This window comes from Podarcis bocagei (assembly GCF_964188305.1).
Source record: "Podarcis bocagei genome assembly, chromosome: 16".
Taxonomy (NCBI): Eukaryota; Metazoa; Chordata; class Lepidosauria; order Squamata; family Lacertidae; genus Podarcis; species Podarcis bocagei.
Window position 1 is genome coordinate 2,494,531 of NC_138142.1, and position 25,225 is coordinate 2,519,755.

At 44.3% G+C, this 25,225-nt stretch overlaps 1 protein-coding gene across 5 annotated transcripts in view; it reads right to left on the minus strand.

Moving 5' to 3' along the window:
• Positions 1-25,225, minus strand: part of KNTC1 (kinetochore associated 1) — an 81,219-nt gene that overhangs the window by 38,614 nt on the left and 17,380 nt on the right. For 4 of the 5 annotated variants that reach the window (XM_081175326.1, XM_081175324.1, XM_081175327.1 and 1 more), the window contains 18 exons: positions 24,328-24,403; positions 23,894-24,019; positions 23,245-23,334; positions 22,588-22,650; positions 20,707-20,768; positions 18,858-18,969; positions 18,370-18,513; positions 16,472-16,528; positions 16,289-16,390; positions 15,922-16,035; positions 14,692-14,835; positions 3,562-3,660; positions 3,326-3,429; positions 1,701-1,806; positions 1,211-1,345; positions 628-750; positions 369-438; positions 205-272 (listed from right to left, as the gene is read on the minus strand). In XM_081175326.1, the coding sequence (XP_081031452.1) occupies positions 205-272; positions 369-438; positions 628-750; positions 1,211-1,345; positions 1,701-1,806; positions 3,326-3,429; positions 3,562-3,660; positions 14,692-14,835; positions 15,922-16,035; positions 16,289-16,390; positions 16,472-16,528; positions 18,370-18,513; positions 18,858-18,969; positions 20,707-20,768; positions 22,588-22,650; positions 23,245-23,334; positions 23,894-24,019; positions 24,328-24,403 (1,795 nt within the window). Of the gene's footprint in view, positions 1-204; positions 273-368; positions 439-592; positions 751-1,210; positions 1,346-1,700; positions 1,807-3,325; positions 3,430-3,561; positions 3,661-14,691; positions 14,836-15,921; positions 16,036-16,288; positions 16,391-16,471; positions 16,529-18,369; positions 18,514-18,857; positions 18,970-20,706; positions 20,769-22,587; positions 22,651-23,244; positions 23,335-23,893; positions 24,020-24,327; positions 24,404-25,225 lie in introns of all 5 variants that reach the window. The other variant, XM_081175325.1, reaches the window with a different exon arrangement.

Sequence of the window (25,225 nt, forward strand, 5' to 3'; positions counted from 1 at the left end):
GGTGAGTATCAGCACCTATTTTTCTAGAAAAAAAGCACTGATCATATACATATATATGAAAATGATGAATTCACATATATGTGAATGATGAATGTGAGTATTTTAAAGAAATACACATACATGATTACATTTCCCCTCTAAATAATTACATTCACCTCAACCTAGAAAGCACATTAAAAAAATTCAATGCCTTATGATCCTTACCTGTAAGGCTGCAAGAGTTTTAAACAATTTAAAGTTTGTTTCATATTCCTCTTTTTTCAAAATATTTTCTGTCCAAAAAAAAAAAAAGAGTGGGTTGGAGTGAATAAGAGTGGTTATTGGATGGTTTATTACAAAACCTAAAACACAATAAATGCAAGATTTACCTTTCTGACAACAACCAAGTAGGAATTCAAGGATCTCCCCAAGAATTTTTTTAATATACAGCTGCATTTTCTGTTGACAGTGGAAAGGGGACAGGAAAAAGAAAATGTGTGAATACTCCCATCAACCTCAAAGAGCAAGATTTTACTGTTAACATTTGAGAACAGCATTGTCCTTTTAACAGAGAACATGTTTGTTTGACCTCTCTTGGGGGATAATAACTTACACATTATCAGCAGCAGTCAGTTTCATGGAAGTTACCTTTTCTTCAGAGTCATCTGTTTCTTTCTCTAATGTCAGTCTTCCCCATATCAACATTTTATCTGCAATTTCCACAGCTTCAGCAGGAGGCAGTGTTTTTAATAAACTTATAATATCATCCCCCTGAAAGCATACATAAAGTGTATTAATTCTATGTTCAGTTCACAAACAGCTTGCCGTGGGGCACAGAGATCTACTGTTCAAAAAACACATCTGGAGACCCCTTTGGCAATGTGGCACTAGTTAAATTCTAGTTAAGTTAGATCCAGATACATTGACAGCTGCCTTATATTAAGTCAGCTCTTTGGTCTATCTGGTTCAGTACTGTCTATACTGATTGGCAATATGGGGGTTTAGATCCTACTTGGAGATATCAGGGATCAAACCTGTGCTCTACCACTGAGCTATGGACCACTAAGTAAGATTGTGTTAATTATGTGAATTATTTCTACAATAGTTGCTAGTTGTAGAACAGGTAGCTGCTGTAGAGCACGTAACCTAATATAATTAAATATGAAGTATTTCTAATGGACAGTTTGGATATTTAAAGAAAAAAAATGTAAAGAATGAGTATGGTTCACACCTTTTCTTTATCAATAAGTTCCACAATCCTCCAGACATAGACATCTGCAGTGGGCAACATATATGCATTTACTATTTTCAAAGCATCTTCTAAAGTAGTATTTGAGTCTTGTTGTAGAATGTACTTTACCAGCATCTGGAAAAAGACACAAATCAGTACACTATAATGCATAATACAGGCTTCTGCAACCTCGGCCCTCCAGTTGCTTTTGGCCTACAACTCCCATGATCCCTAGCTAGCGGGACCAGTGGTCAGGGATGATAGGAATTGTAGTTTCAAAAACATCTGGAGGGCCAAGGTTGAGGAAGCCTGACATAATATATTCATCACAGAACATAGTCTCTTGCATATAAAGTTAAATTTTAATATGCATAAACCAAAATTGGCATATGAACAAAGGCTGTAATCTTGCAAACAATGACAGCATTCTTCAACTCAAATGATTGGGACTTATTTCTGTACATTTTACCAAAAAAGGGGCCCCACTTACCATCATCACTTGTTTATCATTTAAAAGATTGGTGTCTCTTATACCATAATTCCGCAAAAGTTTCTTCATTTCCATTAGCCTATAACCTTCTTGCAGAAGCTTCACCCTGCAGATAAAGTGTGCCTGCACTTACATTTCAGCTTCTGACAAATTGGCAGACTAATCTAATAAGCTGTTTCAGTTGCAGAAATACCACAAACAAAAGTTTGTGCCAAAGCAGCTAGAACATTCCCCAAAGGGGGCCAACCCCATATATTTCTGTCCCACTTGCAGCTTAAGCCATCTTCCCTCCACCTCTCACAAATAAATGATTCACAACAGTGCCAGGACAGGGAACCATTTCTCATGGGCATACCTCATGAGACCATACGCCACCAATGGGCAGGGCCAGGGCAGAGCAAATGCCTGCAATGTCAATTAGCTATGTACTAGCCATGCAAAAGTTGGGGGCTTCTGCACTCTCCCTCTGGCCATCTCTCATTTCCACTAGGCAAACGTTCGTGCATGTATAGTCTGGAGAGAACCACAAGGCCGGGTAGACCACATTTGTTCTCTTGTCCTGAACTTCAACACCCCTGTATAATGGTACAAAATTACCCATATGAATTACAGCTAAAACCTAAGGCTGCTCTAGCAGCCTCTCACTCCTGTCTTTGCACAGCTAAGCTGTGTAAGACATGGGAAAAAATAAGTCCAAATGGCTTCTGTTCTACCAACATTCAGGGACAGGATTTAAATTCAATTCCCTCCCCACCCAATTAAAAGTTCAGTCCTGGGAGAGCAAGCATGAAGATACTAAACCGGTTGGGCAGCTGAGAGCAAGAAGAGTATGTGAGCTATTCAGTGAGAGAGTACATGTTTTGCACGCAGGAGGCCCCACATTTGGGCATGGCATCCCTAGTGTATCCCTAATGGCATCAGGGCTTGGAGAGAGCTCAGCTAGTAAGTGGAGACAATACTAGCTGGATGGACTAATGGACTGACAACAGAAAAAAGATATTGCCTGTTTACTGATGTATGAATGTAGTGCTCCTCCTTATGAGGGGGGGGGGGCTCCTGACTGATCCCAGGAATCCCCTTAAGAAACTCCCCATGTATAGATTAGTAGGGCCCCTTGACACACAGGGCTAGCCAATCACAATGCCATTCTCACCACGAAAGACACCTCATGCGTGAAAGATTCTTATGCATTTGCAGGTGTTTTAAACAGCACTATAATACTGTTTACCCAAAGGGGGCACTGAGTGAAATTTAATATAATGACCCAGTTGGGTATCTGGCAGTCCAATGCTATGAGAGGCTTCAAGAGGCCCAAACCATCAATGCTGGCCCACTGACTATCCAACCACAGCAAGTCATTATTTTAATGTTATACAGTCTTCAAACTTTAACAAAGAGAAAAGTGAGCAGTTAAGTCAAACAAACAAGGAACAATTCCTGAAGTCCCTAAGTGTTAGAGTAGAAGTAGCCAACTTGGTGGTCTTCAGATCTTGTGGACTACACAACTCTCACCAGCCCCATCCAGCTTGGTGAAGACGAAAGGACGATGGGAGTTGCAGAGGGCATCATGTTTGCTACCCCTTGTGTTTAAAGGCTAAGAGGTACATATGTGTTTGTTCTCTTACTTGTCATGGTCCATGTCCAGGTACTGTTGAACCAGCTGTTCCACTCCTGGATTCCAAGGAACCACAGCACTGTATGTTACTGCTAGCACGCCTTCAAAGATCAACTATAAAAGAAAATGTCTATGACTTATGTCCCACTGGCCTCTTCTTTCCAAACCAGAGGCGTTTCTTATCCTGCATGCATTTCAATATGAAAAGAGGGATCATTGGAACATTGGCACACTTGTCCTACTCACATCTATGTTGGACATGCAGCTCAAGACAGCGATGGCCTTTGCTTCCCACGTAGTGTCAAAGACAGAGGTCGACTGTTTACAATACCGCTCCAGTAAGTCCTAAAGAGTATTTTAAGAAAGTTTTGAAAATGTTGTGGCAAAAGTATTTCAAAAGTATTAAAAATCAACCTTTTTAAAAACAAATGTCATTCATTAGTATAATTCCTATGCAGTTTTTAGACTAGAGTCCTACACACACTTACCTCGGAAAAGGTGTTACTGAAATCTGGTAAGAAGACAGGAAGAAATTGAGGGATACAACCTGCTCAAAAGAAATAGATCAAGCAGGAAAGAAGAAGGAGGAGAAAATGTACACTTGTGAAGAGATCCAGGACTTGGAACATGGAAGATTGAGAGTATATGGGTAAAAACTGTAGAATAGGGAAAGAGCAAGTGGCCTTGCTGTGGGTGCTGCTACAGACCTCCAAGCCAGACTGAGGACTTGAATGATGCCTTCCTACAGCAGATTAACAAACATTCAAAAAGGAGAGCTATAGTAGTCATGGGAGACATAAACTACCCCAATATCTCTTGGAACTGTAAGGTCCAATAAATTTTTCAATTGCCTCAATGACAATTTCATTTCAGGGAAGTAGCAACAAGGGGGTCATCTCTCCTGGACCTGTTCCTCACCACAGGGAGGAACTGATTGACAACGTACAACTACAGGGAATCTTGAGAGGAAGTGATCATGTCCTCTTGGGTTTCATGATACAAAGGCAAGGGAAAGCTGAGTATAGCCAGACATGCACTCTGGACTTTAGGAAGGATAATTTCAAAATGCTTAAGGAACTACTGGTTGAAGTCCCACGGTTAGAAATTCTCAAATCGAAGGGATTCCAAGGTGAACGGAAGCTTCTTAAAGGTGAAATATTGAAAGCACAAAGTCAGACAATTCCAACAAGAAAGAAAAGTGGGAGGCACCTAAAGAAACCAGTGTGTCTGCATAAGGAACTTACAGATGAGCTGAGTATGTAAGAATGGGCATTTATAGAAATGGAAGAAAGGAGAAATCAGTTGTCAACTGTTGCAGGGAGAATGTCAGGTGGGCAAAACCTCAGAATGAAGTCAGGCTTGAAAGAGAGATTAAAAATAATAATGAAAGGTTTCTTTGGCTATTTCCAAGCAAGAGGAAGAACATGCAAGTAGTATGCCTCTTGAGAGAAGACAGAGAAATACTACTGGGTGACAGAGAGAAAGTGGAAATGCTTAACACAGACTTTGCCTCTGTCTTTACACCAAAGGAAAGCAGTGCCCAACCTGGTGGTAACAGAATAAACAATGCAAGGAGGGAGCTGCAGCCCAAGATAAGAAAAGAAGTAGTAAGGGAACACCTGGCTACTTTAAATGAACTCATGATCTCCAGGGCCTGATGAGCTGCACCCAAGGATGCTAAAGGAGCTTGCTGATGTACTCTTAGAGCCTCTGTCTATAATCTTTGAGAATTCTTGGAGAACAGGGGAGGTCCCTGCAGACTGGAGACGGGCAAGTCTTGTCCCCATTGTGATAGGAATTTTATGGTCTTATTTATAGTCTTAGATATATGGTAATGTTCATAACCGCACATACATGGACCACACATACATGGATCAGCACAGGAAGGCCAACCTGGAACCATTTTGATTCCTAAACTGACCAAATGTTTTCTCTGCAAGGTCAAAATGGAAAAGTCTCTCCATTACAGTGGTGCCCCGCAAGATGAATGCCTCGCAAGACGGAAAACCCGCTAGACGAAAGGGTTTTCCATTTTGGAGGTGCTTCGCAAAACGAATCTCCTATGGGCTTGCTTCGCAAGACGAAAATGACTTGCGAGTTCCTGCGGGTTTTTTCCCCTCCCCCCCCTTTTCCCAAGCCGCTAAGCCGCTTATCAGCTGGTCCTAAGCCGCTAAGCTGCTTAACAGCTGATCCGCTAAGCCGCTAAACTGCTTAGCAGCTGATCCGCTAAGCCCGCTAATAGCGCTAAGCCACTAATGGGCTTGCTTCGCAAGACGAAAAAACCGCAAGACGAAGAGACTCGCGGAACGGATTCTTTTCGTCTTGCGAGGCACCACTGTATCTCTTTCCTCACAAATCCTGTCTTAAGGACACATTTAAGATATGAATAGGGTGTGAGCCTGTGACCTGGCCCAGGAAATAAGTATTTTACCACTACAAAAGAATGGCCAGGCTCCCCAGGCAATCCAATCAAGTAACTTGCCAGACAGGAGATAAACAAGGACAAGAGAAAAGCAACATTTAAATTTCTGTGATGTTGGGGAATGTATCTGAGGGGTGGTCTTAGGTTACACCCGTTCTGTGATGTATGCATAATGTTTCTGGGAGTGGTCTTGATCTAGAGGATGAGAATTTCAAAAGTCTTTATAAGCCCTTGCACAGCATTTTTGTGGGTCCTCCTCTTTTCCTGCATGTGGTGAGAGAGGACCCTGTTGCAACAGATCAATAAAGATCAGGCTTACTAGCTGCTTTGCTTCTCAATAGTCTCTGGTTGGCCTCTGTTATTTTCTCCTACCAATAGGGAACCTATGTAAGGACTCTATATGGGCTCTTGGATACCCCATAAGGGAAAAGGGCATATTTTCATTTACAACACCATTTTCAAAAAGGGGAGGGAAGAAGACCAAGGTAAGGAAGAGGGAAACTCCGGAAAGAACTTGGAAGGGCATATTTTAAAGGTCTAAGAGCCTAAATTTCCACATTTTACTTTGCTGCATATTTTGTGATTTTGACTCTCTGCTGGGGTTCTCTCACCAAAGAGTACTTGCCCTCAGCTTGGATCTCCTTTATACCTATTTTTCCTAGAACCAACACTTTCCACTGTAAATAAAATGCCACCACAGTTTACAATACAAGGATTTAAACATTGCAATTATTACAAAACAAATTTAAAAAGAAACCAAGTACTAAACATACAGCTGTGTATTTGTTGAAGACTGTACTAGGGCCGAGCGATGGATGGTTTTCAGCATCATGATACATCAGCAGCTAAATACCACGGTATACTGATATATCCCAATGTCTGAAATGTATTTGGCTGCTTCTTCCTCCCCACCTTAGGGGAGGAAGAAGCAGCCAGATAAATTGCCCAGCCCTTCAGATGAGCAAGCCCCCTTGCCATACCTCTCCAGCTCAGGGAAGCCAAGGGGGTAGGGTTGCTGGGGCTTCCTTAAACAGCTCAGCTGGGAGGCAGGAAGGCTCACAGCTGTGCAAGGCCAACTGTTTAGGCATCTCTGGTTGCCTGCCAGGCTGCCTGTTTGCCTTCTCACAAGCAAGTGAGATAGCTGATCTCTTTCCTCCCTGTGGATCGCTGGGGAGGAAAGAGACCAGCCACCCACCCCATTTGCTCACATGGAGACAAACATGCAGCCAGCCAGGCAGATAAGAGAGCAAGCAGTTTGTGCTGGCAATACATGGCTCCGCAGGCAGGCAGACAAGCAGGCAAGAGTGAAATGTGTTGTGCAGGTGGTGTAATAGGAATTTTATGGTCTTAGATATATGGTAATGTTCATAAGTGTACCAACCAAGCACATACATAGATCAGCACAGGAAGGCCAACCTGGAAACATTTTGATTCCTAAACTGACCAAATCTTTTCTCTGCAAGGTCAAAATGGAAAAGCCTCCCCATTGTCTTTTCCTTCACAAATCCTGTCTGTGTTTGAATAGGGTGTGAGCCTGTGACCTGGCCCAGGAACTAAGTATTTATCACTACAAAAGACTAGCCAGGCTACCCAGGAAATCCAATCAAGTAACCTGCCAGGCAGGAGATAAACAAGGACAAGAGATAAACAACATTTAAATTTCTGATTAGACCACCTTTTCTATGATGTATGTATGATGTTTCTGGGGGTGGTCTTGATCTACAGGAGGGCAATTTCAAAAGTCTTTATAAGGCCTGGCACACCATTTTTCTGGGTCCTCCTCCTTTCTTGCGTGTGAGGGGAGCACCCTGTTGCAACAGATCAATAAAGATCAAGCTTACTAGCTGCTTTGCTTCTCAATATTCTCTGGTTGGCCTCTGTTATTTTCTCCTACCAATAGGGAACCTATGTAAGGACTCTACAGTGGTGCCTCGCAAGACGAAATTAATTCGTTCTGCAAGTTTTTTCTTCTTGCGAGTTTTTCGTCTTGCGATGCACGGTTTCCCATAGGAATGCATTGAAAATCAATTAATGCGTTCCTATGGAAACCGCCTTCAGACCAGGTCCGGGGACAGTCTGTCCCCCGACCTCTTCTGAAGGCTGGGGGGGGGGGACAAGGGCTTTTCTTCCCACCCCCAGCATTTTAAAAAACCCCGGGACAGCAGAGGACTTCTCCGCTGTCCGGGGCGATCTTAAAATGCTGGCGGGCGGCATTTTAAAATCGCCCGGGACAGCGGAGGACTTCTCCGCTGTCCGGGGCGATGTAAAAGCCCCTGGGAAGGCAGGCAGGGGGGACAAAGACTTTCGCCCCCCGCCCGCCTTCAGAAGAGGTCCTGGACCTCTTCTGAAGGCGGGCGGGGGGCGAAAGTCTTTGCTCCCCACCGCCTGCCTTCCAAAGCCGTCCGGGACAGCGGAGAAACACACTGCCTTTCTCCGCTCTCCCGGGAAGGCAGGCAGGGGGGCGAAAGTCTTTGCCCCCACGCCTGCCTTCAAAAGCCGTCCGGGACAGCGGAGAAACGCGCTGCCTTTCTCCGCTCTCCCGGTAAGGCAGGCAGGGGGGAGCAAAGACTTTCGCCCCCCGTCCGCCTTCAGAAGAGGTCCAGGACCTCTTCTGAAGGCGGGCGGGGGGCAAAAGTCTTTGCTCCCCCCCGCCTGCCTTCAAAAGCCGTCTGCGATAGCGGGAAGCGCTTCCCTGCTATCCCGGACTGCTTTTAAAATGCTGGCGGTGGGGAGCAAAGCCTTTCGCCCCCCGCCGGCCTTCCTGGACCTCTTCTGAAGGCCGGAGGGGGGGAAAGGCTTTGCTCCCCACCACCAGCATTTAAAAGAGGTCCCCGGAGATTTCCCTATGGGCTTTCTTCTTGCGAAGCAAGCCCATAGGGAAATTCGTCTTGCGAAGTGCCTCCAAAACAGAAAACCCTTTCGTCTTGCGGGTTTTCCGTCTTGCGAGGCATTCGTCTTGCGAGGTACCACTGTATATGGGCTCTTGGATACCCCATAAGGGAAAAGGGCAATTTTTTGTTTACAACAGTGGTGGCTGGGGAGCTGTGATGTATTGCCAGCTCAAAAAGTCTGAAATTGATATCAGGATCTGAATGTCATACTAGTTTCAGACACTAAATTGAAAAATCGCCCAGCTCTAGACTGCACAGGAAATTATTTACAGCTACAAGCCAATACAGTTAGGCTGTATAGACAGTCTTTCACTAGGTGTGTAGTGTGATAAGAATTTCAAGGTCTTAGATATGTAATAAATGTTCATAAATGTACCAAGCAAACACATACATAAATATATAAACCACATGTCTGAAAACCCCACAGAAAAAAAGTCCTGAACAAATGGACCTCCATTATTTCTCTGCAAGGTCAAAGTGGGAAACCTCCCCATTGTCTCTTTCCTCACAAATCTTGTCTTAAGGGCACCTTTAAGATATGAATAGGGTGTGAGCCTGACCTGGCTCAGGAACTAAGTATTTATCATTACAAAAGGCCGGCCAGGCTCCCCAGGCAATCCAAGCAAGTGACCATTAAACAGGTAACCTGGCAGACAGGAGGTAAACAAAGCACTCAGATTTCTACTGCAGACCGCCCTTTCTGTGATGTATGTATGCTGTATGGAGGGGTGGTCTTGGACTCCAGGGAGGGAATTTAAAATGTCTATATAAGGGCAGGCACACTTTTGTTCTGGGTTCCTCCTCCCTCCTGCGTGTGGTGAGAGAGGACCCTGTTGCAACAGATCAATAAAGATCAGGCTTACTAGCTGCTTTGCTTCTGAATCTTCTCTGGTTGGCCTCTGTTATTTTCTCCTACCAATAGGAAACCTACGTAAGGACTCTATATGGGCTCTTGGATACCCCATAAGGGGGAAAAGGGCAGATTTTTGTTGACAACAGAAGGAGGCTTCCAAATAGGGGACTTCCTCCTCTTTCTGCCACTACTCTGTTGCCTCCTGCACACCAAGCCATGAGGATTCTTAGAATCATAGAATCATAGAGTTGGAAGAGACCACAAGGGCCATCGAGTCCAACCCCCTGCCAAGCAGGAAACACCATCAGAGCACTCCTGACATATGGTTGTCAAGCCTCTGCTTAAAGACCTCCAAAGTAGGAGACTCCACCACACTCCTTGGCAGCAAATTCCACTGTCGAACAGCTCTTACTGTCAGGAAGTTCTTCCTAATGTTTAGGTGGAATCTTCTTTCTTGTAGTTTGGCTCCATTGCTCCGTGTCCGCTTCTCTGGAGCAGCAGAAAACAACCTTTCTCCCTCCTCTATGTGACATCCTTTTATATATTTGAACATGGCTATCATATCACCCCTTAACCTCCTCTTCTCCAGGCTAAACATGCCCAGCTCCCTTAGCCATTCCTCATAAGGCATCGTTTCCAGGCCTTTGACCATTTTGGTTGCCCTCCTCTGGACACGTTCCAGTTTGTCAGTGTCCTTCTTGAATTGTGGTGCCCAGAACTGGACACAGTACTCCAGGTGAGGTCTGACCAGAGCAGAATACAGTGGCACTATTACTTCCCTTGATCTAGATGCTATACTCCTATTGATGCAGCCCAGAATTGCATTGGCTTTTTTAGCTGCCGCGTCACACTGTTGGCTCATGTCAAGTTTGTGGTCAACCAAGACACCTAGATCCTTTTCACATGTACTGCTCTCAAGCCAGGTGTCACCCATCTTGTATTTGTGCCTCTCATTTTTTTTGCCCAAGTGCAATACTTTACATTTCTCCCTGTTAAAATTCATCTTGTTTGTTTTGGCCCAGTTTTCTAATCTGTCAAGGTCGTTTTGAAGTGTGATCCTGTCCTCTGGGGTGTTAGCCACCCCTCCCAGTTTGGTGTCATCTGCAAATTTGATCAGGATGCCCTTGAGTCCATCATCCAAGTCGTTGATAAAGATGTTGAATAAGACCGGGCCCAAGACAGAACCCTGTGGCACCCCACTAGTCACTCTTCTCCAGGATGAAGAGGAACCATTGATGAGCACCCTTTGGGTTCGGTCAGTAAGCCAGTTACAAATCCACTGAGTGGTAGCATAGTCAAGACCGCATTTTACCAGCTTCTTTACAAGAATATCATGGGGCACCTTGTCAAATGCCTTACTGAAATCAAGGTAGGCTATATCGACTGAGTTCCCTTCATCTACCAGGCTTGTAATTCTGTCAAAAAACGAGATCAGGTTAGTCTGACATGACTTATTTTTCAGAAATCCATGCTGACTATTGGTGATCACAGCATTCCTTTCTAGGTGCTCACAGACTGTTTTCTTAATGATCTGCTCCAGAATCTTCCCTGGTATTGATGTCAGACTGACTGGGCGGTAATTATTTGGGTCCTCTCTTTTCCCCTTTTTGAAAATAGGGACAACATTTGCCCTCCTCCAGTCTGCCGGGACTTCGCCTGTTCTCCAGGAATTCTCAAAGATGACTGCCAGTGGTTCTGAGATCACATCTGCCAGTTCTTTTAATACTCTTGGATGCAGTTCATCTGGCCCTGGAGACTTGAACACATCTAAACTAGCCAAGTATTCTTGTACTATCTCCTTAGTTATTCTGGGCTGTGTTTCCTTTGCTGGATCATTTGCTCCAAATTCTTCAGGTCGGGCATTATTTTCTTTATCGGAGAAGACTGAGGCAAAGAAGGCATTGAGGAGTTCAGCCCTTTCTGTGTCCCCTGTTTGCATTTCACCATCTTCTCCTCTGAGTGACCCCACTGTTTCTTTGTTCTTCATTTTGCTACGAACATACCCATAAAAGCCTTTTTTGTTGCTTTTAACCTCTCTAGCATGCCTGAGTTCATTCTGTGCTTTAGCTTTTCTGACTTTGTGTCTACACGTGCTGGCTATTTGTTTGAATTCCTCTTTGGTGGTTTCCCCCCTTTTCCATTTTTTGTACACATCCTTTTTTAATCTTAACTCAGTTAAAAGTTCTTTAGATAGCCACCCTGGCTTCTTTAGGCACCTTCCATGTTTCCGTCTCCTTGGTATTGCCTGACGTTGTGCTTTTATTATCTCCCTCTTAACAAACTCCCAGCCATCATGAACTCCCTTTCCTTTTAGTATTACTGTCCATGGGATCTCACCTAGCACTTCCCTAAGTTTTATGAAGTCGGCTTTCTTAAAGTCAAGAAATTGAGTCCTAGTATGCTTGGCTGCTCCTTTCCGCTGTATAGTAAACTTCAGAAGAGCATGATCACTCGCGCCTAATGATCCTTCCACTTCTACCCCACTAACCAGCTCATCAACATTGGTTAGGACCAGATCTAAAATGGCTGTTCCTCTTGTTGCTTCTCCCACTTTCTGGACAATGAAGTTGTCTGCAAGGCCAGTGAGGAATCTGTTTGACCTTATGCTCTTGGCTGAGTTTGACATCCAACAAATATCCGGGTAATTGAAGTCCCCCATTACTACTATCTCCCTTCCTTTTGCATGCTTGGCCATCTGTTCCAGGAAGGCATCATCTATGCCCTCCGCTTGGCTTGGGGATCTATAGTAAACTCCCACAATGAGGTCTCTGTTATTCTTCTCTCCCTTAATTTTGACCCAAATGCTCTCACTTTGGCTTTGAGGTTCTAAATCTTGGATCTCTTCACAGGTATACACATCCCTGACATATAACGCCACTCCTCCTCCTTTCTTGTCTGGTCTGTTTCTCTGAAATAGATTGTATCCCCCCATAATTACATTCCAATCGTGGGACTTATCCCACCAGGTTTCAGTGATGCCTATTATGTCATATTTAGTTTGCTGTACCAAGAGCTCAAGCTCATCTTATTTATTTCCCATGCTTTGCGCATTAGTGTACAGACATTGAAGTCCATTAATCATTCCCCCATGTCTCTTATTTAATGATTTTTTCCTCCCACCACTAGGTCTGCGTGCTGTTTGCTCCATTTGGTCTATGACATTTGGATGATCATCTTCATCAATTGATAGACTCCTACCTTCAGGAGCACTGTCTCCCTCCCCCACATTAGTCAGTTTAAAGCCCTCCTGATGAGGTTTCTGAGATTTTTGGCAAAAACATTTCTCCCAACCGTTGTAAGCCCATCGCTTGCTAGAAGTCCATCTTCAAGAAACTGCAGTCCGTGATCTAAGAATCCAAACCGTTCCTGTTTACACCATTTGCGAAGCCAGCTGTTCACTTCCACTATTTTTCCCTCTCTCCCTGGGCCACGTCGTTCAACTGGGAGGACAGATGAGATGACAATTTGTGCATTTAATTGCTTCAATTTCCTGCCCAGAGCCTCGTAGTCTCTTTTGATCTTCTGGAGGCTATTGCTTGCAGTGTCATTGGTTCCCACATGAACCAAGAGGAAGGGGTATTTGTCAGTGGGTTTTATGATTCCTTGCAGTCGTTCAGTTACATCTTGGATCTTAGCCCCGGGGAGACAGCACACTTCCCGAGACATCTTGTCAGGCCCACAGATCACTGCTTCTGTTCCCCTCAGTAGGGAATCCCCTATCACCACTACACGCCTCCTCTTAGGTTTGGTCAGGGTTCTTCCATGAGCTGTCCGTTCCAAGGTCGCCTGCACATTCCCTGAGGACTGACTTTGCTGCTCGTCTTCATATACCTGATCGACTGAAATGAGGGAGAGATCCTCAAATGGAGTCTGCTCTTCGTCTTCCATGCTAGGGGAGAGGACCTCAAAGCGATTGTGTATTTCTAAACAATCAGAACGAACCCTGGGCCTCCTACTTCTCTGAGTCACGTTTCTCCATATATCTGGCTCCTGTGTTGATGAACTAGCCTCCTTCTCAGGGGAGTCCCCTGTCTCCTCCTTGGTGGAGACGGTGTGCTCTGTTGCTTCCAAGAAGAGCTCCAGATCTCTAATTCTTTGGAGCGTAGCTACACGTTCCTCCAGTTGCTGGACTTTTAAGAGGGCAATCAACATGCAATTGCTGCAGGTAAAGCTGCCTGCAACCTTTGGCAAGATGGCAAACATTGCGCAGGAACGGCTGGCGACTGCAGCTGTTCCCTCCTCCTCCATCTTGAGAACGTCGTTGGGGTGGCTACAGTGGTCCTCCATCATAAAAAGCGTGAAGACAGGACAAATAACTCCCCCCACAAAAAAAACTTAGGTCTCCCCCAACAAACGTTTGAGACTAGCGCCCCTAAATCTAAAAGATGGATCAAACTGCACGCGCTTCTTCAACTGCTGCCCTGCTACCTCTGATAAGCTCCTCCCACAGCTAATCACCTTCCTCAACAGAAACCCTGCCCCCTCTGACCTTTGCACAGGGAGAACAGCTAATCAGCCACAAAGAAACACACACACACAAGAAAACCCTTTTTGCTCCTTCTTCAACTGCTGCCCTGCTAGCTCTGATTAGCTCCTCCCACAGCTAATCACCTTCCTCAACAGAAACCCTGCCCCCTCTGACCTTTGCACAGGGAGAACAGCTAATCAGCCACAAAGAAACACACACACACAAGAAATCTCATTTAATCTGTGGCAATCTCATTTAATCTCTTTATATTTTTCTCCATTTGCTTTAAGCTGCACAGTCAAGCAGGTATTTTGGCAAGACTTGCCCAGGTGAACTCCAGAGTAGACAACAAATCCTTTTCCAGGTCTGACACACATTATCACACTGTCTCAACACAGCAACCTACACCCATGGAACTCCCAGGGCTACACAAGTGGAATAAATCACGGGAGATCACTCTAAAGAGAAGTCTTGGAGTGCTTGCCCATACCAAGAAGCTACTCTTCCTTGAATCCAAACAGCATTGTCCCAAACAGAAAATTTAGAATACATCAGACTGGTGAGAAAAAAATGGAGTATTTAAATGCTGAATATTATGCAAATTAGCCTAGTTCTTTGTAAATTCATACTTTTCTACCTAAGAAAAGAAGCACCTGGCTCCCTGTAGAGGGAAATAAAGTCTTTAGTTATTTAATACTCAGAAAAGATTTTGTATTGATCTTGAATAGAGAAAAGAGCATACCTTTATGTACTGCAATAGAATTTCATCTTTCTCCAGATTATGATGGTGCATGTATGGTTCAATATACTTCTCTAAGGTAGCTGGAATGAGTTCTGCTGCAAGTACTTTATCAAGCATACGAAACACAGTCCTATTTGCATTTTCCTATGAAACAAACAAAATAAAACAATAGAAGAACTAGCTATGTAGCAAGATGAGCAGAACGTATAATTGATTGTGATACAATAACCCACCTTCTGCTCTAAAGCAGGGTTACCAAAATGTGGTCCGTGAGCTTCATTCAAATGGTCCACAGTAAATATTCATATTCATATTCATATAAATATTCATATTGATTTTTAATTGCATTTTTATTGTTTTTAATTAATTATATTGTCTTTTATTGAACTATAATTTTAATTTTATGGAATGAAAATTGTAATACGATAAAATAGAATAAAAAAGAAGCACTAAAAATTGGCTGCTGGTCTAGATGGGCCATTGGCCTGACCCAGCAGGCTCTTCCCACATGACTATCCTAGCCTCCTAGCCTCACAACAACCTTTGAGGTTGAATGGCTTAAAATCAGCCAGTTTATCTCATGGGAAGCAGTGATTCAGATTCCGGTTCCTTCATCTGAGTCCACACTGGTTCTTCTAACGGCTTTTCAGAGATAATTCTTCTGGAGGCTGCAGCTGGTGCAGGACATTACAGCCAGGTTGCTTCCAAGGGCAAACTACCACCAGCATGTAACACCTTGCTTGGGGAATTTGCACTGGCTTCCAGTCTGCTACCAACCCAAATTCAAGGGATTGGCTACTTGAGAGACCTCATTATCCCTTATACACTCAGTAAATCACTGCAGCTAATGGGAGAGTTTCTCCTGAAGTTCCAAAGATCTCAGAAGCCTGGGCACTCCACAGTAACTTGGAGCAGGCTTTTAGTGCAGCTGCCCATGTTCCACAGAATAGCATTTTTGTTGAGATAAAACCCACTATCTGCACTTTCCAGAAACAGCTGAAGACATTTTTGTTCTGTTAGGTTTCCCCAGCTGGATCGTTAGGATTTTAGTCTTGTTTGGTATCTATTTGTTGTTTTTGTGTTTTTAATTATCTTACATGTAAATCATGACTCAGTGGCATAGAATCCCATTAATAAATTAAATGTAACAGTAATCTTTCATTCTTTCTTTTTACCAAAACACACACACAGGCATCTACACAAAGGTTTAATGTCACAAATTTACTGTACCTTTTCGAAGTCGCAGAGGGCCAGCCTGCAGTTGTATTTCTTATAGAGGTCCACCAAGCCCTGCAGAGCACTGACTAATTCTGCTAAACCATGTACCTCCTCACCATCATTGTCCTGAAACACAAAACAGTGAAATTTCCCTGCATCAAAATTATCCTTCTGCACTTAACAGAAAAATAAAAAAGGAAAACTACTAAATTCTGGAAAATTGTGTGCTTTCAAAATTTTTCATTAATTAAAATAAATGCAATGGGGTAATTTGCTTAACAGGATAAATTAAGAATATGCTGCCCCTCCCTCAAATTCTAAACACATGTATAGGCTAACACTTTCCCAAACATGGGTTTCATGAAAGCAGAATCCTTACCAAAGAAACTCCAGGCCAGGAAGATGCAGATCCAATTTCACCTGGATCTTTGCTGATAAAAAACACCTGTGCCATTTCAAGTCCATTTTCTGGCCAGTTGGCCTGTTTTGAAAAATGAAACATTAGTGACATTTTTGGAGAGGAGGTAATATGCAGGGTTTTACAGGAGAATTACTACGTTACCTTGTCAATTAACTCAAGGTTTCGTGCTCTTTGTTCCAGCCACTTTGCTATTTTTTCCTGGAAGATAAGGATCAAACCAGATGAGAGAGAGTGACAGAAAGAGAGAGAGAGAATGAGAATATCATAAAACTGTAGAATTGGGAGAGACCATGAGCGTCATCTAGTCCACATACTAAATATATATATCCAGTGCTTTTACATGATGGTCCCTTACAGGAGAGAGCACTAGAACTTGTCATCAGGCCAAACCTACTTAGCTACCATGGACATTGTATAAGAAAAGGTAGTTACCCGCTTAGGTATAACAGGGCAGCCATCCTTTTCTCTATACAATTCCCTAGCAACAGCTCACACATTACGATGTACAGCTGCTACCTGGATCATTTAAAAAGGCATCTCACTCAGTGCTGTGCTTGCTAGCTGCTATAGGCAGCTTGAAAATGTAAAAAGATTTAAGAAAAAAATGTGCCCCTCAGACCACCTTACAAGTCATAACCTGTTAGATAAGCTGTAAGAAATTCATTGATACGCAGACAACTCCCAGTACCTATGTTCCAATCAAAGCACTGGTATGAGAACGGCAAATCAGGTAATTTCACATCAAAATGCATAGTGAACAAAATAAACCCCTGTCCCTAGCAGAGACGGATTACCCAGAGCCGTGAGTTCAATTGCCTGAGCGCCAAAACAGAAGTAGCTTTTCCACTCACACACCAGGTAAAAGCAAGGCATACAGAAGGGCAGGCCCAGATGACCATCGTAGCTTTCAAACTATTTTGTCTTGTGAAAAATGCATCTAGCACCAGGGTGAACAAAAACGTATTATGTATTTTGATTTGGGTATCCACATCTCGCCTCGACTTAGGGCATTTAAAACAAAATGTACCATATTTTTTGCTCCAGAAGATGCACTTTTTTCCTCCTAAAAAGTAAGGGGAAATGTGAGTGCATCTTATGGAGCAAATGGCGCTGCGCAGAGGTAGAGCTGCGCAGCACCCCTTCAGCAAAGCGGGAGGAGGAACGGAGCCCCTTCTGTTCCTCTTCCCCCTTCGCTGAAGGGGCACTGCACAGAGAGGGAGAACTGCGCAGCGCCCCTTCAGCGACGCGCCTGTCCTGGAAGCCGGAGGAGGAACAGAAGGGTCTCCTTCTGTTCCTTCTCCAGCTTCGCTGAAGGGGCACTGCGCAGAGAGGGAGAACTGCGCAGCGCCACTTCAGCAATGCGCCTGTCCTGGCTTCTGCCTTAGCCGTGCGCAGCCTCTTCAGGCAGGGGGAGCTTTCATCCCGCTGCCCTGAAGAGGCGTGGTGCGGTTATCCCAGAAGCCAGAACAGCCACACGGTATCCCAGAAGCCAGATCCCTCTTGCTGTTCTGGCTTCTGGGATTCAGAATAATTTTTTCTTGTTTTCCTCCTCCCAAAACTAGGCACGCCTTATGGTCTGGTGCGTCTTATGGAGTGAAAAATACGGTAATCCACTTTCAATTCTCATTTTTTTCCATAATTTTATATGCTAAATTTAGTACTTTAAAAACCCAACAGGTATTAACTTTACTTCAATGTCCCTTAAATATTAAGAAGTATTTGGACAAATTTATTGCAGCTGTTTTCTATCACAACTGTTGTGCAACCTGTTGTGCAATCTCCACCTTTACCAGAGCTTAAAATTACCAGGACTTAAAAATAAATAAATCAGTGCATCTGCCTATTCACCATTCTTCACTAACTGAGATCTTATAAAGACAGAGGATGAGAAATCTCCCCACCCCCCTTAGGGACTGCATGCCAGTGCCAGGCAGACCCAGAGCACATGAAATTAGACCAAGGACAACATGTGGCTCCTGAGATGTGGGTTCTTCACCCATATTTTATAAGGATCCCCCTTGTCTCCCATTAGACCCTACCTGTCCTTTGGGTACAACACGCCTTACAAAAGGAATGATAACATCCTTAAACCACAGGCATAGTTCTTTGAGGGAAACTGTTGTAGGGATTGTATTAAGCAACTTGTCCAGCATTTTCACATTAAAGTCACTTTTGAAGTCTTCCTGGAGAAAAGGAAAGAGATTTTCACAACCATCAGACCCATAATTGTGGTAGTTAGTGAATGGCTTGTGATTATATGCAGCTGCTTTCTTAAATCAAAGACTATCAGGTCCAGGCAAAGGGTTTTGCCAGTCCTGCTACCTTTGTATCATACAAAGGGGATACAAGCCAATCTAATGGACGTGCAGTGGAGTCGTAAGAGATCTTGAGGAGCTGCAGCCAAGATCAGGCAACGCAAGTAGCAAGGTATCTCATAGATACTTCAGGAACACAAAACAGCAGTGGGGAGGAGTGTGGCAAGGACAGAGAGTGGTGCTGACCACTGGAAATATCCAAAACCGTTTACCTGATGCCTTAGCCAGAGGTACTGGGCAGACATGAGATTTCCTCCTTTTATCTGTAAAAGGATGTCCCTGAAGAGGTCCTCATTCTTCAGAAATTCAAACCAAGCAGTTCCACTAGAACCACAAAAATTGAACATTAAACCATAGCCCAACAAAAACATAAATTACAATTACGAAAACAGAGGTGCAATTAAGATACAGAAGATTCTTCCTCCAAAAATGTGTTCAGCTTTGAGTTTTGTAACCAACCGAAGGTTTTGGATTAGATAACACACACACACAAAAAAAAGAAAAATCAAATTATCATGGTACTCTGCTGGCTGAGCCTTGCTTATAGATTCAAAACATGAATTATAAACACCTCCTGTCTGGCTGCTATGGTGAATGGCTGCACCCATTACACTTTTCATTACATTACAGTGGTACCTCAGGTTAAGAACTTAATTCATTCTGGAGGTCCGTTCTTAACCTGAAACTGTTCTTAACCTGAGGTACCACTTTAGCTAATGGGGCCTCCTGCTGCTGCTGCGCCGCCACCGTGCGATTTCTGTTCTCATCCTGAAGCAAAGTTCTTAACCCGAGGTACTATTTCTGGGTTAGCGGAGTCTGTAACCTGAAGCGTCTGTAACCTGAGGTACCACTGTACGCCTTTCCGTGAAGTTAATCAAGGATAATATGGGAGTAATTATCCTCCCAACCCCCCCCCCGGGCTGGGGGGGGCAGCTCCACCCGCAGTTCATCCAATACCTGCTGCCCACCAGAAGGAAGAGGGGGCAGGGGGCACTGGGTGCAATGTACCGCATGTTTTCGGCAACTCTCCAAAGCTGTCGCCATGAGCAGAGGACACCTGCTTTTTTAAGATGAAATTTGAACTTAATTAACAGGCATGCTCTGAACTAGGGGAGATATAGTACTCTGCTAACTGATTCAGCCACTGGGTGCCAAGGATTTGACCTGGAGAAGGATTATCGTCGCAATTGGACTGGTATGTCGGAACAGAGGAGGGGTGAGCCTCCATTATTCTTTTTGATATATTTTGCATCTGCTGTTTTATTTGGCAAATTCCCCTTAAAAGACTGACTGCCTGACTGTTTGAAAATGCAAGTGGAATTGAAAGAATATCTTGCTATCGTTATGGTTATGGTTTAACTACAAAATTGACTGTGAAAATTTGACTAAGGTTTTGGCAAAGACTCTTAATGGAATGATAAAAGAATTTATGATGGGAGTAATGGTGTTCTTGTTGAAGCAGTAGCTCGTTAGCAGCTGGAATGAGACCAAAGAAGGGAAGTTTGGATATATGCCTGGCGCTAATGGCGGAAGGCCAGTCTCCCTTTGTCTTGGCTGTGACGCACGGAGAATTGTCTGCATGTGCAGAAAACGAAAGTGAAGGGTCGCCAAAGAGAATGTTGGATTACAACAGGAAGATAAGGAAAATAAAGAAGAAAAAACTTATTTCACACAGAACCACATAGGGAGGTTCACCTGGCGCCTTCATTATATATTTTCAGAAGCCAGGCGAAAACCTTCCTCTTCAACCAGGCCTTTGACTGATTAATATTCTATAGCCTTTTAAATGTGTCTGTGGGGAGGGGGAGTATTGTTTTGCTGTTTTAATCTACTTATTTACTTGTTTTTATCCTGCATTTTAACTGCCCTGAGATCTTATGATTAAGTGGTATATAAACCTTAATAGGATTTTTAAAAATTCAAATCCCCATTATTTTTGTCTTCTGTAGTCTTGCAAAATAGAAAAAAAATCTACTACAGTTAATGTACATCATTCTAGAAAATGTTATAATTTACACATGCACAAACCCAAAATCAACACAAGAAAAAAACAAGATAGACCTGAACATCTCTGATCCAAATGCTCCACAAAATGTAGTTAGCTTTGCTTGTGCCTTCATCACCTGGAAGGGGAAAAACACTGATTTTTGACAAGAAAAATACTTGGATGCACATTTAACAAGAGATCTGCCAATAAACTGACAAATTCTTCAGAACTGCCAACTCAGTATTCCACTGTGCACGATTAGGTTAGAGGATATCAGGGATGGGCTGAGCCTTTTTAGACTTTTCTGGAATCTCCTCTGAAAATGCCACTTGCTTACATCTTGTGGCATTCTAAGCAGATCCTAGAAGGGCATTTGCTTTAATTCTGCCAAAAATTTTTTTATTAGGGAGGCATTTTAAAAATTATTAAATCACCTTTTACATATATCTCTCAAGTTGATCTACACACGTCACAAAAACAGCTAAAATATTTTGAATAGCACAAAAATGGCTGGAAAAACTTGAAAAACAATACAAAATGAACACCTAAGCCTTTTCATCCAGTTGGAAAATAACTTTTACCGTATTTTTCGCCCTATAAGACGCACTTTTTCCCCTCCAAAAATGAAGGGGAAATGTGGGTGCGTCTTATGGGGCGAATGCAGGCTTTCACTGAAGCCTGGAGAGCGAGAGGGGTTGGTGCGCACCGACCCCTCTCGCTCTCCAGGCTTCAGGAGAGCCCCAGCGCCAGCCCCACAAGGTCGGGGGACAGAGGGAGGCGGAACGCCGCCATCCCGCTGTCTCCCGAAGTGGTTTGGAGGCTGACGGCGGGGAGAAGAGTGCTTCTCCCCGCTGCCTGCCCCACCACTCCGGGGACAGCAGGGAGACGCAGCGCGTCTCCCTGCTGTCCCCGGACCTGATCGCAAGGCGGGCGGCGGGGAGAAGAGCGCTTCTCCCCGCTGCCTGCCCCACCACTCCGGGGACAGCAGGGAGACGCGCTGCGTCTCTCTGCTGTCCCCGGACCTGATCGCAAGGCGGGCGGGGGGAGAAGAGCGCTTCTCCCCGCTGCCTGCCCCACCACTCCGGGGACAGCAGGGAGACGCGCTGCGTCTCTCTGCTGTCCCCGGACCTGATCGCAAGGCGGGCGGGGGGAGAAGAGCGCTTCTCCCCGCTGCCTGCCCCACCACTCCGGGGACAGCAGGGAGACGCGCTGCGTCTCTCTGCTGTCCCCGGACCTGATCGCAAGGCGGGCGGCGGGGAGAAGAGTGCTTCTCCCCGCTGCCTGCCCCACCACTCCGGGGACAGCAGGGAGACGCGCTGCGTCTCCCTGCTGTCCCCGGACCTGATCGCAAGGTGGCTGGGGGGAGAAGAGCACTTCTCCCCGCTGCCTGCCCCACCACTCCGGGGACAGCAGGGAGACGCGCTGCGTCTCCCTGCTGTCCCCGGACCTGATCGCAAGGCGGGCGGCGGGGAGAAGAGTGCTTCTCCCCGCTGCCTGCCCCACAAGCGCCTGGGGGGGGGAAATAAATTTTTTTTCCTTTATTTCCCCCCAAAAAACTTGATGCGTCCTATGGGCCGGTGCGTCCTATGGGGCGAAAAATACGGTATATGTTGCTATTCTTTACTATGTTATTCATTAATTGTTTCATTACTATTCTCATTATAAACTACCTTGTGAAGGTCTGCCCTAAAAAGTAGAGCAGAAATGTATTAAAATAAATTTAAATGTTTCACTCTGTAGATGAAACAGCATAATGCAGTGCTTGAGTCAGAAGCATACTGACACTCCCTTGTGCCCTTGACAAGAAGAAATATCAGTGCCCCGCCTCACAGCCTCTATACACTTGCTAGAGGAGCCAAGCCAGAGTGTAGAGGCCAAGGTTCTCTTTCCAGTTCCTCATTTCACCCACATCCCAGTAATAATTTAAAGGTCTAGGATAGTTTGATTTTCATTACCTCTGTAAGAGATGCTGGGTCCCCAGTCAAGAAAGAAACAGTTTTGTCATTTCTCTTCAGGATCTGAAATGATAAGTGCTAAATTAACTTGCAGTCCAATGCAAACATTGTAACAAAAAATTCTACATGGCTAGGCTGTAAACTAGGTTTGGTTCTGGATGTCGGTGACCAATATCTAATGCTGGAGCAGGGCCTGCGCAAGAGAGCTCTAGAGGGAACTCAGTGAGCAACTGTTAACCCAGCTTAGAATCTCCCTGCCAGCCCCTGCCCTTCTTGGTCATCTCCTGGGCCATTGTTCTCAGCTGCAATTTTTGACTCTTTCGTCCAAAGAGACTTCATCCTACAGAGACACCTGGTGATAACTTCCCAGAGGCTGACTTCCCAGAGGCTTCCCACCAGATGCTCTGCCATCTTCCCTCTTAAGGTTTGGGTGAGCGAAAAGATCAGGGTTTGAGGCAAAGCCAGTAATGTGGCTGGAGAGGTTGTCAGCAACCCAGGTGACACTAGGTACTTTACACTGCTTTAGAACTGTAGCAGGTTCTTCCAGGCCCTCAGCTAAGCTTCAATTCTCTATGGGGTCCCACACCTCTTCCTCCAAGATGGGTCTCCCAAGGCCCTAGTCGAGTAGGATGTGTGAAAGCACCTATCAAAACCTACCCTGCTTCTAGCATAGTTCAGCATTTCCCGAGCACTTTCATATATTGGCCATGGTGTATTTATGCAGTAGTCAGTTACAAACTGGTTATCCTATTTAGAAGGAGAAACAATTAAAAACACAGAATAAACTTATCTTCTAAACAGCTTAAAAGAAAAACCTTTCACATACACCCATGTGCAAATTATCTACTACAAGAGAGCTACAGATACACATGCACAAGACACGCATAGAGTATGGCTTCTCCATAGGTGTAGCGGTCTAGGCTCTGAACCTGGTAAGGGCTAATAAACTGCAGCTGAATCCTGGTCAGATGGAGGTCCTGTGGGTGAGAGGTAATTGGATCCAGAAAACAGGTGAATTGCCTTTATAGACAGAATTGCACACCCTCTGAAGGAACTGGAGCATAGTGTGGGAGTACTCATGGATCCATCATTGATCATTGGAGGTTCTAGTCTCTGTGACTATGAGTACCTTTTACCAGCTTTGGCTGAAATGCCTACAACAGCTCATTGAAAGGGATATCCTGGCTATCAGCAGCCTTGAGACTGGATTGCTGCAGTGCACTCTATGTAGTAGGTCGCTTAGATATTTTGTATATAAAGTGGTATAAAAATGCTTTTAAATAAATATAGTAGGATAAATCCATACCTTTATTTTATCCAGCGTTTCTTTAGCTTGAGCCACAAGTTCTAGCCAGGCTGACTGGCAATCTCCGGCAACAGACTCTGAAGCCAATCTCTCCAAAATAGAGCTCATTTTCACTTTGTAAACGTTCTGTTGTTTTTTAAAAACACACATAACACATTATTTCCCCTTTGGGGAAAAAATCTTCTTTATTTTCAGAGTAGCAGGCCTGTCTAGTATTGTCAGAGAAAATTTTGCAGAACATTTGTTTATTCTTTACCAGTCCCTTGCCTCCATTAACAATTTTGAAATTTACATTTAAAACTCCTGCTGTAGTGGGTGACTGGAATGAGTAGGCATAGAAGCTACCAGAGAGAGCTTCCTTGTCTACTTATATCATTGTGGTTTTGCAGTTGGCAGTAAGTGATGAGGTACGATTTGCAGACAAAGTCCTTTACCTCAACATCCAGTCCAAACTGAACAGCAAAATTCTCAGCTTCAGTAAATTTGTGCTTGTGAAGTAAACGGCTCAGTCTAAAAAGGGGGAGAAAACGAATTGCTGTTGCCTCACACTTAAAAATGGTTACAGCCAGTTAAATCTATTCATCTAATTACTTACACTCACTTTAGTTACATGATCACAACCTTGGGCCAGTGGGAGGGGGATAAATAAATAGAGTGGGAGAAACCCACTCTTCATTATACACCTTTAGGCACCAGGAGAAAATGTTCCTCTTCTCCCAGGCCTTTGGCTGATTGACATCCAATCCCTTTTTAAATGTGTTGCGGGAGGGGGATTTTGACTTGTTTTTGTTCTTATTTTTATTATGTATTGGGGGGGGGGGAGCTTATATTGTAATTTTATGTTGCGAACCCCCCTGAGATCTACAGGCACAGGCTGGTATACTAACTAAACTAGCTATTTTCCCACCACCAATGCACTCAGCAAGGCTTCTCCACCACAGAAAAAGCCTTATAAGGAATGGTTCAGGGAGCAGGGATTGTCAAGCCAGGAAAAGAGGAGATACGACAGCAATCTTCAAATATGTAAAGGGCTGCCACAAGGAAGATGCAGCAAGCTAGTTTTCTCCTGCTCTGGAGGATAGGACACAAATGAATGGTTTCAAGTTATAAGAAAAAAGATTCAGACTTAACATCAGGAAGAACCTTCTGACAGTGGAGCAGACTCCCTTGAAGGAGGGTGGACTCTCTTTCCTTGGAGGTTTTTAAGCAGAGGCTGGATGGCCACCTCTGACAGATGCTTTAGTTGTGATTCCTCCATTGAAGGGAGTTGGACTAGAATCAGTGTTCCCCAACCTTGGGCCTCCAGCTGTTTTTGGACTACAATTCCCATCA